Source organism: Sus scrofa, chromosome 8, assembly GCF_000003025.6.
Source record: "Sus scrofa isolate TJ Tabasco breed Duroc chromosome 8, Sscrofa11.1, whole genome shotgun sequence".
NCBI lineage: Eukaryota > Metazoa > Chordata > Mammalia > Artiodactyla > Suidae > Sus > Sus scrofa.
The window spans coordinates 74,804,572-74,818,714 of NC_010450.4; the positions used below are offsets into that span (position 1 = coordinate 74,804,572).

The 14,143-nt window shown below is 44.9% G+C and overlaps 1 protein-coding gene across 1 annotated transcript in view; it reads left to right on the top strand.

Moving 5' to 3' along the window:
- Nucleotides 1–14,143, top strand: part of DCHS2 (dachsous cadherin-related 2) — a 272,450-nt gene that overhangs the window by 140,067 nt on the left and 118,240 nt on the right. The window contains 1 exon segment of the mRNA XM_021101485.1: nt 12,677–12,908. Within this exon segment, the coding sequence (XP_020957144.1) occupies nt 12,677–12,908 (232 nt within the window).

Below are 14,143 nucleotides of genomic sequence, written 5' to 3' on the forward strand. Positions count from 1 at the left end.
CTTTGAGCAAGGGCCTTCTTTGTGGTTTCCAAGGGAATGAATGGGAGATGCAGAATAAGCAGGTTTAAGAATAGCTAGATGTTTGTTTGTCTTTTTAGGGCCGCACCCTCGGGCACATGGAAGTTCCCAGTCTAAGGGTTGAATTGGAGCTACAGCTGCCGGCCTACACCACAGCCATAGCAACTCGGGATCCAAGCCTTACCTACGACCTACAGCATAGCTCACGGCAATGCTGGATCCTTAACCCACTGAGTGAGGTCAGGGATTGAACCTGAACCCTAATGGATATTAGTTGGGTTCATTACCACTGAGCCACCACGGGAACTCCACATTAGCTAGTTTGAATAGTTTCAGTGGCCTGGGGCATAGAGGCATCTGTGATTATTAGATACCTGGCTGTGGGGTGATTAGGGCAGGTGCATAGTGGCCCACAGTGTGCAAGCCCATAAAAGAGGTAGTTGGGAGTGTGGACTCTGGGCTGATTGGTTCACATTGGAGAAGCACAGTCACCTGATCTTAGCAGTCCCTCCAGGATCAGCAAGACCCCAGCTATCAACATATCAGAATACAGAACAGAAGACATAGCCCTGCACTGCTCTGGGGCAGAGCTCCCCACCTTCGCTGGAGAGGACCACAAAAGACTGACCAGAATACCTGGTGTGCCTTAGACCGTGCAAAAGAAAATCTTTGCAACCTCCTTGTTTCACTCCAATTTCTTGGAAATCACATCTAGCGGTAAGGAGGGCATTCACTACACAATTTAACTTCTGGCCCAGTGTAGCGTCTTAAATCATCAAAGAAAGATGTTGTTGTGGCAGGTGGTAGTCTCAGTACGTTGCCTTTGTGTGAGGCCCCCGTGGTCCCAAGCAGGCTCCACTCAATACTGTTTGATCCTGGGCACCAAGTCCACATACCCCATGTCAGGGGCCACCCATACGCTCTTCCTCTTCATCGTCATTTTCACTCTCCTCTCTGGGATCATCATCTTCCTCATCTTTACATCTTCCTTCTGTGACCTCTGCCTCTTCTCCCTCCTCTCCCAAGTCTGCCTCCTCCAGATGCTCTGAGTTTTTAGATCCACCTCCACCACCATCTTCCATCCTTCCATGCTGTGAAAATCAAGGCTGTAAAAGTCATCAAAGGTGAGCTGGCACTCACCTGCTGCATACAGGCCCTGGAGACGTGGGGCAGCCCATGCTTCATGGCTGGGGTCATGTTGGAAAGAGGACTCACTCCATCAGAGGCCACTTGGTTTTGTCTGAACCACATCCCTCCTTCCTGTTGCCTGGGGTGAAGGGCACTTGCTCAGTGGTGACCATGGTTCCATCCTCTGCATCCCCCACTTTGACCCTCTCCAGGGGCTCCTGGATGCCGACTTCCCCACGTTCCTCCTTGTCACCTCCTTTGAACCACCTCTTTTGTCTCACCTGCGTTTTCTCTTCTCTGACCCAGATACCCTTAGGTGCCCTGCAAACCAGCAGTTCTTTGTGGTATCTTAGAAATACAGGTCATCGGAGTTCCTGTCATGGCGCAGTGGTAAGTGAATCTGACTAGGAACCATGAGGTTGTGGGTTCGATCCCTGGCCTTGCTCAGCGGGTTAACGATCTTGTGTTGCTGTGGCTCTGGTGTAGGCCGGCGGCTACAGCTCTGATTAGACCCCTAGCCTGGGAACCTCCATATGCCGAGAGAGTGGCCCTAGAAAAGACAAAAAAAAAAAAAAGAAAAAAAAAAGAAATACAGATCATCAGAGCACCTGTCTTTCGGATTCTCTTCCCTTCTGCATCACAGACCCCCCTCCCCAAGGAAGAGCAGTGTCTGATGACTTAACATCACTGCTGAAACACTGGCTCTAGGCATGAGCTCTGTGCCATTCTTCCTTCCTCAGGCTTTAGTTGGAATGTACCTGAAAGCAAGGTGTATTGAGCATGCCCACCTGTATTGAGCATTTCAGGTAACCTCCAAAGATGATTCCAGCCCCCAGAGAGTGATGGACATTTGGCAGTCAAGTCTGGGTCCCTTCTGGGGACAGCTTGCTCTGTGTGAATGGGCCCAGGTTAAAGGCTTGTCATTGTCCTGGATATAATTCCTCGTACTTCTGTGGCAACTGCCAAAAAGACTTAGCTGTGACTTCCAGGCTACCGTCTGATACCTTCTTTGATCTAGAGGACCCCCTGCTATTTTGACTTGGTCCCAGGTCTTGGGTGCCAAGTGCAGGACCCAAAGATCCACATAGTGAATAAGAGCTGTTCATCTTTCTCAGGATGAGTGAAGAACGACACATTCAGCGCTGGTGAGGGGGGAACACTGTGTTTCTTTCTTTTTATTTTTTGTCTTTCCTAGGGCCGCACCTGCGTCAAATGGAGCTTCCCAGGCTAGGGGTTGAATTGGAGCTGCAGCTGCCAGCCTACACCACAGCCACAGCTATGCCAGATCCGAGCCGTGTCTGCGACCTACACCACAGCTCACCCCAGCACTGGATCCTCAACCCACTGAGCAAGGCCAGGGATCGAACCTGCAACCTCATGGTTCCTAGTTGGATTCATTTCCACTGTGCCACGACGGGAACTCCGGGAACACGGTGTTTCTGCTGTCTGAATCTTGGCAGCATCTCATGTCTGGAAATGGGCTATCACAGCCTCAAGGCTCCTCCTTGCCCAGAATTTGAAGAATAACTTCTTTATCTTTCTCTCCGTCTTGGTGGCCGACTTCTCCTTCTTGACCATCACTGGAGTCCGAGGTGGTGGGGAGACCCAGGGAAGGAGCCGTGGGGTCAGCCCGCCTGGAAGCAGGTCCTTCTCAGTGGCAGAACTGGCAATTTTTTTTTCTTTTGGCCACACCTGCGGCATATGAAAATTCCTGGGCCAGGGATCAAACCTACGCCATAGAAGCGACCCGAGCCACAGCAATGGCAACACTGGATCCTAAACCTGATGAGTCTCCAGGGAAATCTTGGTGATTTTTTTTTTTTTGGTCTTTTTAGGGCTGCCCTCGTGGCATGTGGAAATTCCCAGACTAGAGGGTCAAATTGGAGCTACAGCTGCCTGCCTACACCACAGCCACAGCAACACAGCAACGCGGGATCTGAGCTGCATCTGTGACCCACAACAGAGCTCACGGCAATGCTGGAGCCTTAACCCACTGAGGGAGGCCACAGATCGAACCCACGTCCTCATGGATGCTAGTTAGATTTGTTTCCACTGAGCTATGACAGGAACTTCCCCTGGTGATGTATTTTTAAAGACAAATTTTTAAAAAGTCTCCCCCTGTTTGTAAATGATAAGCTTTTAACAGCTTCTAATCTACATCTCGTTGGGACCTAAAATTGAATGGCGTCCAGTGTTTCTGGTGTTTGCCTCAGAGTGTGTGAGAGTAACATAAATGTGTGTGTGTGTGTGTGTGAGAGAGAGAGAGAGAGAGAGAGAGAGAGAGAGAGAGAGAGAGAGAGAGAGAGATCCAGCGTGCCGTGTTTGTTCTGCCATCTGCATAATCTTTGTACATTTCTTCGGTGATGAAATGTGCCTTTCCACAGGGTGAAGCCCGCGCGTCCCATCTTTATTCTGTGTGATATCTGCCAGGGGCACATGCTCCTGATCCAAATGGTTGGTTAAGATGAAGATATCATTGTTGGTCATGACTTGGTAGCCTACCTGTCCTCTGAAAGCGATCTAGCTTGGAGCTGAAAAAGTATTGAACTCAGGCAAAGTGTTTTAGGGTCAAGATGTTGGGTTCTTGGCCATCACGACTGTATTTAAAACAATGAACTGCACCTTGACGGGAAACCTTTAACTGTACAGAATTACCTTAACAATCTCTGCCTTTTCCTCTGATCCTTTCTCTTTCTAATATATGTCCTGGAAGCTCTTGGAAGAAAATTGCTGAGAAACCTATTTACCCATGGTCACTAAGAGATATTTATCTGTCCATAGGAGACTTTTTCTTATAAAAGACCTAGATGTTCAGGGCTTCTTCTCCATTTATCCTTGTGATGACTGTCAATATTTTGAAATCCCATCGCTGCTTTTATTCTCCTTGTATCACTTCTGAAATGGCCTATTTTTTGGTGCTACAGTTGTTGCCATTTACCTCATTCAAAGCAATCATGAAGGTGCTCTAAAGTGACAGAATGAAAAGAAAGAATTTGGGTTACCCTGGAAGTCAAGTGATTGTCCCACGAGATTTTAATTATTTCATGCTTATCTCTAATTCCTGTTTCCTTTTACCTTGCATTTTCACGAAATGAATGTTTCTTTTTTGGTGTGTGTGTTTATTACCGTTCTCTCTCTATTTTTTGTGACATCCTGAATTCTGTGGCTGAAATAAGGGTCTGAGATAAAGCGCTTTCAACTCTAGCACCAGCACTCCAGGCTTCAGGATGGTTGTTTCAGACCAGCCATATAGAAAGTAAATAGACTTAGACCTTAATTTATATATATGTGTGTGTGTGTATATATATATATATACATATGAATATGTATATAAATATCATAAATGTTGGCCATTGAAGTTGTGTTGCAGAGTGTGTAATGCAAGTAGATCTCTAGATACAAACTTGCTGAGTAAAAAGGGCTCACTCATTTTTTCCCTCACTGTTATTAGGTATAATTAATGAGTTAAAATGGTATATATTTAAGGTGTACAGCCTGATGGTTTGATTATATGTATACTTTGTAGAGTGCTACCAACCATCAAGATAATTAACGTCTTCGTCATTTCACATAGTGAGCGCCAAGGACACTTAATATCTACCTTCAGCAAATTTCAAGTATGTGTTATTACTCATCATCACCATGCCGAGCGTTTGGTCTCCAGAATGTATTCATTTTGCATAACGGAAACTTAGGGCATGCTCATTTTGATTTTAATAGATAAAAGGATCTCACTTTCCAAAAAGCACTTACTTTTGTGCTCACTCCTATCTTCTATTTCAATGGTCACCCTGCCCAACCCAGTTTCAGGAATAAACTGTTGCCCAGTTACCCATATAGTCCAGCTAAATTGTCTGAACTACATCTCAAGATGATTGTCTACCAGGACGAATCCCCATATGTCTTGAGTACCACTTGGCCTCATTCTTACCTCTAGAAGTTTAAGCCTTTCAGCCGCCGTCTCTCATCTGTATTCTCATTCCCATCCTGTTCTGTTCATCCTTCAATTGGGGCCGATCTCCTCGCCCCGCCCCCGTCTGCAGGCCCTTACTCTTCCAGCACGGCCTCCGGAACTTCTGGTCCATCCATCATTTAGCAAACTGCCTTATAATCTCAGCCTGACCTCTGATGGTTCCTTTATCTTTTTGCCCTGATTAACACAGGCTTCCCCAGCCTATCCTCTCTGCTCTCTGGTGGCAAAGCCCGTATTCCACTCAGTGAGCCAGGAGGGGGATGTTGCAGTGGGTATCTTCCCTGTTGCCCACTCACACCCAAATCACTTCTACTCTTTTCTCCAAAACCGATTGGCTTTTTTTTTTTTTTCTTCACTTCTTAGGGCCACACTTGCGGCATGTGGAGGTTCCCAGGCTAGGGGTCCAATTGGAGCTACAGCTGCCGGCCTACACCACAGTCATAGCAACAGCAACTTGGGATCTGAGCCGCGTCTGTGACCTGTTACACCACAGCTCTCGGCAACGCCAGATCCTTAACCCACTGAGCGAGGCCAGGGATTGAACCTGCATCCTCATGGTTCCTAGTCAGATTTGTTTCTGACAGGAACTCCCCAATTGGCTTTCAAAGTTCATTATTGTCAGACTCTACCATGGCCACTCTTTGCGGCTGCTGGCATGTTCTAAACCTCTTTGTCACCAAGAACCTTTACATCTGACTCAGCCTTCCGCTCCTTGACTCTTCCCTCGTAGAAACTTCACTGTCTTTTTTTTTTTTTTTTTTTTTTTTTTTGGCTGTGCTGCAGCATATGGAAATTCCAGGGCCAGGGATTGAACCCCCACCATAGCAGCAAACTGAGCCACAGCAGTGACAATGCCAGATGCTTAATCTGCTGCACCACTAGGGAACTCCTTCACTGTTCATTTTTTGAACCACCCAATACCCTGAGTCTATCAGGTCCTTGAATTTCTTTCTTTCTCTCTCTTTCTTTCTTTCTTTTCTTTTCTTTTTTTTTTTTTTTTTTTTTGTCTTTTTAGGGCTGTTCCTGTGGCATATGGAGCTTTCCAGGCTAGGGGTCGAATTGGAGCTGCAGCTGCCGGTCTACACTAGAGCAACGCCTGCCCTAAGCTGCATCTGCGACCTACACCACCGCTCATGGCAATGCCAGATCCTTAACCCACTGAGTGAGGCCGGGGATCGAACCTGCCCTCATGAATACTAGTCAGATTCATTTCCACTGAGCCACAAAGGGAACTCCTCTTTTTTTTTCTTTTTTTAAATATGATCTTTTTCCCATTATAGTTGATTTACAGTGTTCACGTCCTTGACTTTCTGATTTCCAGCCTCTGAAATCTTGATATCAAGCAGGATGTATTCTAAAAAATTCTTATTTTTCTCTCCATTTATGTTGCACCTTTTATCTGGTGGATCATTCTTCTGTTCAGATGACTAGTTTACTGATCTGCCATTGAAGTCATTCACCTGGAGATTCCCTTTAGTTCCTTTACTCCACAGAACTTTCCAGGGAAAGCCCCAGCCCTCTTGAACAGAGGTTTAGTCCCAGAGAATTGGGAGGTGACTTTTTGAGGGAATGGAGACAGGGAGTTTAGATTAGCTTCCCTCACGTTGTGCTCTGTGGGATTTGCCTCCCAGGGTGCTCCTCGCACTGAGGGTTCTCTGGTAACTCAGAGTGGAGGACACCTCAGAACTCACCCCACACCCCCCCAGACATGCCTCGGGAAGGCTCTGTGGGGAGTCCTGGGCCAAGAACACGTTGACTCTGTTAATTCAGCGTTTCCTCTACTTTTGGACTCAGGAGTCTCCTTCTTTCTTTTGAAGATGCACCTTTTTTATTGCTGCCCCAGGTCTTTTTCTAAAGCCTTGATTTCATTATGTCCCTTCACGAATGCCAGCAGCAGTGTCCCGGGTAGGAGTTTAGAAGGAAAACATTACACCTCGAAATGTCATCCTTTCAAACCTTTGTCGGTGTCTTTAATATAAACAATACAGTAAATGTATGTATGATTCATTTGTAAATATGTATGGATACAGGGCAGACTACTCGCCATTCTTTTTACTGAGTCTAAGGCTGTGCAGAAGAAAGTCTCTCCTTCTTAGCATTTAAATCAAAATCTATGAATCTGACCATTTAGGCTTTTCTTTAGATTTTTCCCACCCTCTGTATCTACCCGCCCATTCACTCCAAGCTTTACCAGTATGCTTACCCCCTGCTATAACATGGCTTTTTTTTTTTTAATGTCTTTTTTTTTTTTAGTATCATAAAAGACTTTTATTTTTTTAATGTCATTGTTTCCTAGGATGTTATTTTCACATGAAATATATTTTTTAAATCCTATTTTTTTTTTAATTCTTAAGAGTTTATTTGAGCAAAAATTGATTCGGATGAGGCAGCACCCAACCGGAGGTAGTTAGACGTGCCCACCAGCAGGAACCAGGGGACCTTGTGTTAGAGAGAAGACGCAGAAGCAGAGCAAGAAAATGATTTGATCGGCTGTAACTTAAGCGATCAGATTCTAGTCCTGTTTTATTGGCTTTGAGGTTTTATTATCTCCCTGTGAATGGAGCTGGACTCTGAATTCTTTCAGTGTCCTTGAATATTTGGATTTTTAGCTAGCTTGAGGCTAATGGCAGACGTGAACCTGTCTTAGAGTTGGAATTTAGAGTTTACCAGAGGTTCTCCACCCTGGATTGGACTTTCCTGGAGAGAATTTTTAAATTTTTATTTTTTTATTTTTTAAAGGCATAACACAAGCAAAATACGAAACACCATAGCAAACTGATGGCAGTAATACATGGCATTTCACTTGCAATGCATGACAAATGGTTAACATCCTCAGTCATAATTGAGCTCTTAGAAACCAATAACACAGACAATGATATTCCAAGGGAAACGGAAAAAAAAGAGGAAACTGAAATAATGTAAGTGACCAGTAAGGATTAAACATACATGAAGATGACTGAGCTGAAGAGTAACAGAGAAAAGTAATTTCTTTGTAACCTCATATTCCAAAGATTAAAAATCCAATGTTTGTCCAGTTTTAGGAAGTAGCCCCTCATAAACAGACACTGGGGATAAGACCAGTGAGGACCCACTATACAGTTGGGGGAAATCTGCAGATGGGACTCAAAATACACATTTTGGCTCTCCTGTGTACCAGCAGTTCTACTTCTTTGGAATTATTTCAACAAATTAGTGGCATAAATTACAAGAATTTATATATAAATCGTGTTTACTGCAAAGAAAATGTGTAGCTATATACCCCCCAATGACTTGCATATTAATTCATTTATCAATACACCTAAAAGAATGTGCACAAAATTCTTTTATTTTTGTCTTTTTAGTCCCCCGCCCCCCAGCAGATGGAGGTTGCTGGGCTAGGGGGTCAAATCACAGCTACAGCTGCTGGCCTACACCACAGCCACAGCAACGTGGGATCTGAGCCACATCTGTGACCTACACCACAGCTCACAGCAATGCTGAGCGAGGCCAGGGATCGAACCTGCATCCTCCTGGATACTAGTCAGATTCGTTTCCACTGAGCCATGACAGGAACTCCTTATACAATTCCATTAATAGTAGATGACATTGGGGGAAAGGTTCCTGGAGCACGTTTAAAAGATAGCAAGGCTGCTGCTATTACTACTGGCACTACCCACCCTCACACGCTCACACACTCTCACACACACACCTTCCCACACCACATAATGTAGAAGTGGTGGACATGTTAATTGGCTCAATTGTGGTTTTATATATATGTTTATCAAAACATCAAGTTGCACACTGTACATATATGTCAAAGATATCTCAGTAAAACTGATTTTAGAAAGACCAAGGCTGGACACCACTGCAGGTGAATGGAATCAGAATCTTTGTAGTGGCACCTATAGGCGTTGGTGTGACCCAACCTTGTGTCTGTGGTCCTAAAAGCTTTCAAGATAGAAAGTTTTAAAATCTCATTGGGTAAGACACCTGACTTGAACTGACCTGAAGCTATTCATCTTTTTTTGTTGTTGTTAATTTCTCTAAATGTGTCTATGAATATATTTTGCTGCAGCATAGTCAGTGCTTGATTATGAGCTGCCAGTGTAGACCTTACTCGGTCAGCTCCCTATATTGCCTTTATAAAACTTAACAAAATTCACAATTCCAAGACACATCTATCTGGTCCCAAGTATTTAGGATAAAGAGCCTGCAAAATCTTTTTTAAATTTTTAATTTTTTTTTTAATTTTTATTTTTTGTCTTTTCAGGTCCGCTCCCGCAGCATATGGAGGTTCCCAGGCTAGGGGTCAAATCGGAGCTGTAGCTGCCGGCCTGTGCCAGAGCCACAGCAATGCCAGATCCAAGCTGCATCTGCAACCTACACCACAGCTCATGGCAGCGCCGGATCCTTAACCCACTGATCAAAGCCAGGGATCGAACCTGCGTCTTCATGGATGCCAGTCGGGTTCGTTTCTGCTGAGCCACAGTGGGAACTCTGAGCCTGTAAAATCTTATAATTGATGGTGATTGTCCATAATAAATGCTCTTATACCATATTATATAACTGATCCCAACAACAGGCCTGCAAGGCAAGCCAGTGACCCCAGTTCACAGAAGAGGCGTCACAGACTCAGGGACTGCCTAATGTTCTGGAGGCTGTGGTCCCAGAAGCAGACGGGGCCAGAAATTAATTCCAGATCTTTTGGCTCCAGATTGCCAAAAACTGTGCCACCAACAGTTGTATAGCATCTGTCTCATAAATGTTGAGTCCTTTGTCAGTGGGGACTCCGTCTCCCTTTTTCCCTCTAAGATAGAACCCAAGGTTGGCCTTGCCCGCAGCCTAGCCATCAAACAAGTCTTTCACGCAAGGTAGGATTTATACCATGGTACTACTTAAAAAGGCTAATTTGAAAGAAGTCACCAGGGGCTTTGGGGGGAGATGAACCTCTGTTCTGGTTGCACATCTGCTATGGACCACCCCTTGTACCTTGGACAACTCACTCAGCCTCTCTGTGCTTTGGTTTTCTTATTATAAAAATGGGGGAAACCATAACAGTCTTTAGAAAGGGAGATTAACACAACTGAAGGAGAAAATATACATAAAGCACCCTGAACACTCATTCACAGATGGGTAATCTAAGAGGAGAGTGCCTCCTACTGATAAATTTAACTGATAAAAATTGAATACATAGAAAAGGAAGGTTGGAGTTCCCGTCGTGGCGCAGTGGTTAACGAATCCGACTAGGAACCATGAGGTTGCGGGTTCGGTCCCTGCCCTTGCTCAGTGGGTTAACGATCCGGCGTTGCCGTGAGCTGTGGTGTAGGTTGCAGACGCGGCTCGGATCCCGCGTTGCTGTGGCTCTGGCGTAGGCCGGTGGCTACAGCTCCGATTCAACCCCTAGCCTGGGAACCTCCATATGCCGCGGGAGCGGCCCAAGAAATAGCAACAACAACAACAACAACAACAAAGACAAAAAGACAAAAAAAAAAAAAAAAAAAAAAAGAAAAGGAAGGCTGAGGAGTTCCCACTGTGGTTCAGTGGGTTAAGAAGAATCTGACAGTGGTGGCTTGGGTGGTGGTGGAGGCTCAGGTTCAATCCCCAGCCCAGGAATTTCCATATGTCACAAATACAGCCAAAAAAAAAAAAAAAAAAAAAAAAAAAAAAAAGCCTGAGATCTGTATATAATACTGTTCATGAAAAAAAGCTTTTCACTTTATCCATGTCACACTTGGCTTGTTTTGGGTGGCGTTGCCTGTTGGAGAATCTTTAAACACCACCTGGAAATGAACCTCTTTGTTCTTAAAGATCCTAAGGTGCAGTGAGCCTCATTTCTTCACATGTTCCCCACTCTCATATTTTGAGGATACAGATGCAACTGCCATTGTTTTTATTTCTCCTGTTTTAATTTGTACGCGGCATAGCCCTGGCACCTTATTCAACCTAGAACATGGAAATTCACATTATTATTCCTTTTTTTTTTCCCCCAGTTTGTTTCTAGTCCCCTGTGTCTGGGGTACCTGGGCCCACAGAGCAAAGGAGACGTGTCCGGATTGCTGGTCAACCTCATCCTAAGCGATTTCCTCTTTCCTCCGTTCCTCCTCCTCAGTGGCCATTGCCCCCCAGATCCACACAGCAGGGTCCTCCTTTGGCCCTGGGCCGAATCTTCTTCTGATGGCCTTTCTTTTCCTTTCGGCTCTGTGTCTCCCTGACACAGTAGGAAAGAACAAGAGGGGTAAAGAGAGAGAGAGGGAATAAGTGAGAAAATCCAAGCTGTTGTGACTTACCAAGGATTTTGTTCTAAGATGAAAGGATCGAAGGATACCAGAGAGAAAAGGAAAATGGTTTTTTTAAAGTAGGAACATATGTTGTACTTGAGAAAAGTAACAATTGCAGAGCAATATTTTCTTCTCGCTCTCTCTCTCTCTCTCCAGCTCTTTGTTTTTAGGTGGAGGAAACACACACACAAAGCCAGTGTGGGATCCACTTCTTGTTATTCTGTGCACGCTGTTTCTTCTCTTAAGCTTGAAAATTCAGATTCCCCCAAGGAAATCTGGCCGCAAGTTTGTAGCGTCAGCGCCGTCGCTGCCACCCTCTGCTCTGGACTTGAGGCTTCCTCTGGCCTCTAGCTGGGCTCCCTCCTTCCAGCCTTGTTGCCCTTCGAGATTGTTCTGAATGCTGCAGCCAGAGTCACTGTTAAGACCGAAGCCAAACAACTTCTCTGCTCAGGGCCCTCAATGGTCAGAGCCATGGTCCTGGCAGAGGCCACAGAGCCCTGCATGTCCTGTCCCTGCCCCTCTGACATCGCTCCTCTGGATGTTCCCTGAACAAGAGTGGGATGCACTGTCCTTCTGTCTCAGGGCCTTTACACTTGCTCATTCCTCAATCTGTTAGGCTTTTCTTTCCAAATACCTGAAGTCTACCCCCTATGAATGTGTCAGTGTTTATTCAAAGGACACCTTCTTAGTGATGCCTTTCCTTGCTATCTTTTCTAAAATTGCACCCCCTCTGGTACCCCCTGAATCCTTCTCCTTGGCAAAAAGATTATTTCCTTGAATATCTTTGGCTTCTACGCTGAATGAAACTACAGTGGTTATCTCATTCCTATTTAAGAATCAGCACTGGAGTATCAAGGCCAAATGCTATTGCCCATGAACTCGATATCGCTGAAGGTGAGAAGTAAAATGAACATACACATCCTGGTATCAAAAGTCTATTCTGGAGGAGTTCCCATCGTGGCACAGTGAAGAGGAATCCGACTAGGAACCATGAAGTTGCGGGTTTGATCCCTGACCTCGCTCAGTGCATTAAGGATCCAGCGAGCTGTGGTGCAGGTCACAGATGGGGCTCAGAACCCACGTTGCTGTGGCTGTGGTGTAGGCCGGCAGCTACGGCTCCAATTCGACCACTAGCCTGGGAACCTCCATATGCTGTGGGTGCGGCCCTAAAAAGCAAAAAAAAAAAAAAAAAAAAAGAAAAAAAGAAAAAAAGAAGTCTGTTCTTGGATCCTCCTCACTTGTTCTGCATCCCAATGTTCAGGAGAGACCCATTTGTAATCACTTCTTATTCCTTCCCCAGGGAGGACTCAGCGCCCAGGCTTTTGTGCGGGTGGAACTGGAGGACGTGAATGATAATGAACCTGTGTTTAACCCGTCCGTCTATGTGACCAGCATTAGTGGCCACAGCCAGCCAGGCACCGAGATCGTCAGTGTTGTCGCCACGGACAGAGATTCTGGGGTGTATGGAACAGTGGCCTATGAGCTCGTCCAAGGAGACGTGTCCTCGCTTTTCACCATTGACTCCACCACAGGTATGTGAACTTGGAATCAACAGCTTCTGCGTAACAGCCGGAAAATGAGCTGCACTGATTTGTCCTTAGCAGGGGTGTTGTGAGGCTCGCTTCACATTCCAGGAGGCAGTGAGGTGCATCAGAAAGAGCCCAGGCTTGTGGTTAGGTTAGGACTGACTCTTTTTTTTTTTTTGGTATCAAAAATTTATTTGGGGTTTGCTAATCATTACAAGTAGTATTCTTGCATAATTGTCTAAAACAACATAAATGTATTATCAGTGCCAATACTACTAAAATTTTTTAAATTGTTATCTCCCCAATACAATTTTTTTTTTCTACTGTACAGTGTGGTGACCCAGTTACACATACATGTACACATTCTATTTTCGCACATTATCATGCTCCATCATAAGGGACTAGACATAGTTCCCAGTGCTACACAGCAGGATCTCATTGCTTATCCATTCCAAAGGCAATAGTTTGCATCTATTAACCCCAAGCTCCCAATCCACTCCACCCCCTCCCCGTCCCCCTTGGCAACCACAAGTCTATTCTCCAGGTCCATGATTTTCTTTTCTGTGGAAAGCTTTATTTGTGCCGTATATTAGATTCCAGATATAAGTGATATCATATGGTGTTTGTCTTTCTCTTTCTGACTCCCTTCACTCAGTATGAGAGTCTCTAGTTCCATCCATGTTGCTAGAAATTGCATTGTTTTGTTCTCTTTTTTATGGCTGAGTAGTATTCCATTGTGTATATGTACATCTTCCTAGTCCAATCGTCTGTCAGTGGACATTTGGGTTGTTTCCATGTCTTGGTTATTGGGCAGCAATGAACATGCGGATGCATGTGTCTTTTTAAAGGAAAGTTTTGTCCAGATATATGCCCAAGAGTGGAATTGCTGGGTCAAAGGGTAGTTCTATGTATAGATTACTAAGCTATCTCCATACTGATCTCCATAATGGTTGTACTAGCTTACATTCCCACCAACAGTGCAGGAGGGTTCCCTTTTCTCTATACCCCCTCCAGCATTTGTTATTTGTGGACTTATTAATGATGGCCATTCTGACTAGTTTGACGTGGTACCGCATAGTAGTTTTGATTTGCATTTCTCTAATAATCAGTGATGTTGAGCATTTTTTCATGTGCTTGTTGGCCATCTGTACATCTTCCTTGGAAAAATGTCTATTCAGGTCTTTTGCCCATTTTTCCATTGGGTTGTTGGCTTTTTTGCTGTTGAGTTGTATAAATTGCTT